This window comes from Brassica oleracea, unplaced genomic scaffold (assembly GCF_000695525.1).
Source record: "Brassica oleracea var. oleracea cultivar TO1000 unplaced genomic scaffold, BOL UnpScaffold00706, whole genome shotgun sequence".
NCBI lineage: Eukaryota > Viridiplantae > Streptophyta > Magnoliopsida > Brassicales > Brassicaceae > Brassica > Brassica oleracea.
In genome coordinates this window covers 106,524-109,752 of record NW_013617441.1, presented here as the reverse complement: position 1 = coordinate 109,752, position 3,229 = coordinate 106,524, and the positions used below count along the sequence as shown (strand labels likewise).

Below are 3,229 nucleotides of genomic sequence, written 5' to 3'. Positions count from 1 at the left end.
AGTGTCTCAGCTTCAAACCGAGGATGACGCTTCGACGGCTTCGACCAACTTGTCTCGGTGTCGAATCAACGAAATCGTTGAATCCGTAAGTTCTTTTTTTTTTAAAGTTCAATTCATTTATTTCTTGGTTTAAATTTCTAAATTTGGCTTTTTTCTATTCAGTCGGTTCCAAAGAAGAAGGGACGTTTGGTCGGTTTGGGTCGTCGCACCCGGTCGGTTCCTCCTTCTTCTGCACCACCGCCCTTTGTTGAAACAGAAGTACTTACGGCTCAGTTGAAGGACAAAGATGATCGAATATCTTTGTTGGAGACCCAGATGGCGGCTCAACAGGCGGGCTATGAGGCACAGAGGAGGCTGAACCAGCAAATGATGGAGATGATGCAGAGGATGTACCCGAACGAGGTGTTCCCGGACGTGCCAGACCCGTAGTTTTTTTTTTTCCACAAACTCGGAATGTTTTATTTTTATTTGTGAAACTTTGAATATTAATTAATATGATTTCAATTTTACTTTTAATTTCATATTTTCGAATTTAAATTTCAGAAATTTTATCTTTTTAAAAAAATTAATATTTTTTACATTCCGAGGAAATTAATTATATTTTTCACTTGATCGATCGATGCGTTTTTGTTCAAAAACGCATCGATCGATGCGTTTTTTAAAAAACGTTCGGGCTATACCGAGGGACAGGTTCCTCGGAATATACCGAGGGAGATATTCCTCGGAATATACCGAGGGAGATGTTCCTCGGAATATACCGAGGGACATGTTCCTCGGAATATTCCGAGGAAAGGTGTCCCTCGGTATATTCCGAACGTGTTTTTATAAACGGATCGATCGATGGGTATATGTCCAAAAACACATCGATCGATGTATATCCCGACGAAGTACTCCTTCGGTATATTCCGAGGAGATTTCCGACAAACTGGTGCTCCTCGGAATTTCCTCGGAAATGTGTTTCCTCGGAATTCCGTCGGATATTTCCGACGGAATTCCGAGGAAAGAAGAAATTCCGAGGAATTATTTCCGACGACTTTTTTCGTCGGTATGTCGTCGGAATAACGTTATTACGACGAAATTCCGACGATTTTTTCCCTCAGTATCCATGTTGTTTTCTTGTAGTGCGCGTAGACCGTCGGTGATCGTGCTCCTGACGGAACTTACTTCACCAACGATATCTTGAAATTTTTTTTAAAAAAAAAACGTTAATAGAGGTGAAAAAATGCAATTGGATAAGTTTTTTAGTACAGAAGAGATAGACCTGGGAGCTCTCTGTTAGTGTTTGCCAATGTCAGAAGCTGTTCATGGCTGCGAAACCTGAATAACTCAGTCGGAATGTCCTTGTCCGAGTCAGTTTTTGTTTCAAAAAATGTTCCATCATTGAAGCGTATGGACACCGGAGACACAGAGAGTCGGAATTTTGGGTTAGCCCGTGCGACGTCGAAACCACTGAGAGAGTAAACAGAGCCTTCACTGAGCCGCCTCCGGAAAGTGTCAACGCGGCTTGAGTTGATGCTCCCGTGTATCAGCATAGACTGCAACGAGTCAAGAATAAACCAAACAATTAAACACCTAGGTCTAACTGACAGAAATAAGAAACAGAACACTATCGGATTTATCTGTTCATCGAGGAGAAGCATGTCAAGGCTCATAAGCTCTCCATCTTTCCTGACGTTGCGAGCTTCCCAGAACCTCAGAAGACGCACTTCAGCGGTGTTTGAGCAACGGCCTGCTCTCAAGTTTGCGAGAAGAACATAGGAAGACATATCGGAAGGCGTGCGTCGGATTGCTTAAGCTATAAATCTCAAAGCTGTAGATCCTCATCGCTCCAAGACACACTTATTTATAGCGCCACCTTCGATCTGTTACAAACGCGGGTCGACAATGAGAGTAAATGAGACGGAGTGGGAAGAGAGGTGGGGTAAAGATTTTCAATGAGAACGAATACGTTACAGAGAGGAGAGAAAGCAGAGACGATGGAAAGAGGAAGAGACGATGGAAAGAGGAAGGCGAAGATCGCAATCTCGAAGAGACCCCGAACCCTAATCGCAATATCATTAAAGACCATGATTTGAGGCCCAATAAAACCACAGTTTCACGCGGAAAAAAAAAATGAAGCCCTCACCTGCTCGACACGTGGCGGCAAAAGGAGCATGGTGTGCTTAGGTGGAGGCCTAAGGAGCCTTTCTAGGCTACTTTATTAATATAGATATATATACGAGTCCAAGTGTGGAGATTTGCGGGGTGCAGAGACGTCTGTACTGGCTGCCTATGTTTGAGGAGTTTTGCGGGGTGCAGAGACGTTTGCACTGGCTGCCATGTTTGGGGAGATTTGCGAGGGTACAAAGACGTTTGTACTTACGACGCCTTAGAGATTTGCGGGGTGCAGTGTGGACTACTGTGCTAGCGACGCCTGTAGAGTTATATATGTATATCCTTATGAGGAGAATGCGGGGTGCAGAGAATAGCTATGTACTATCATCGCATTGTTTGTCCTTGTATGGTGCAATAGGCATATGATTGTTCTGTGTGGTGTAATAGGCACCGTGATTGCCTCATGCTAGAGCTAGGCCTACATAGTTGTAATGCTATGAACTGAGTCAGTGGTTTACGGTTTAGCATCCCATACCTCACTGGGCGATTCCCCTGTCGCTCACCCCTCCTTCTTTCCCCCTTTCAGGTGAGACCGACAAACAGGAGTGATTTTCGGACCGGTGCTATTTGGCTTTTGGGCTTCTATCGTTTTATCGCTTTTATCGTTATCGGGCCTCTAGACCTTTGGGTTTTTATCGTTTATGTTATTTCCTATTTCAGACTTCCGGATTTATGTCGTCTTTATATTTCGGAATTATGTTGTCTTTATATATTTCGGACTTATGTTGTTATCAGTACTTTCATTTTGACTTATGGTATCATATTGACTTTTATATTATGATATGGAGATTATTATTATTATTCTTTCGGTTTTATTTAATTTTCGCTTTTATTTATTTATTATATCCCGAGAAAACCGGGTGTCACAGCGGGTGAAGATAAAGTTGTGTTTGTTGCATTTTGATACAGCTATGACTAAGCTTACAGGCAGGGGCGGACACAGTTGCATGGGTATGGGGTCATGTGCCCCCTACTCTTTTTTATTTTTTCTTTAATAGTTAAAGTTTATTTGGTTACTATTCTTAATTTAGAGAAGATTATGCAAAAGTGCCCCTAATTTCTTTTTTTAATAGTT

General features: G+C 42.4%; 1 protein-coding gene across 1 annotated transcript; it reads right to left on the bottom strand.

The window, feature by feature from the left end:
* Positions 1–1,241: 1,241 nt before the first annotated feature.
* On the bottom strand, positions 1,242–1,766 carry LOC106319949. The gene has a single exon (XM_013758333.1). It carries the CDS (start codon positions 1,764–1,766, stop codon positions 1,242–1,244), a length of 525 nt encoding a protein of 174 aa, XP_013613787.1.
* Positions 1,767–3,229: the final 1,463 nt, after the last annotated feature.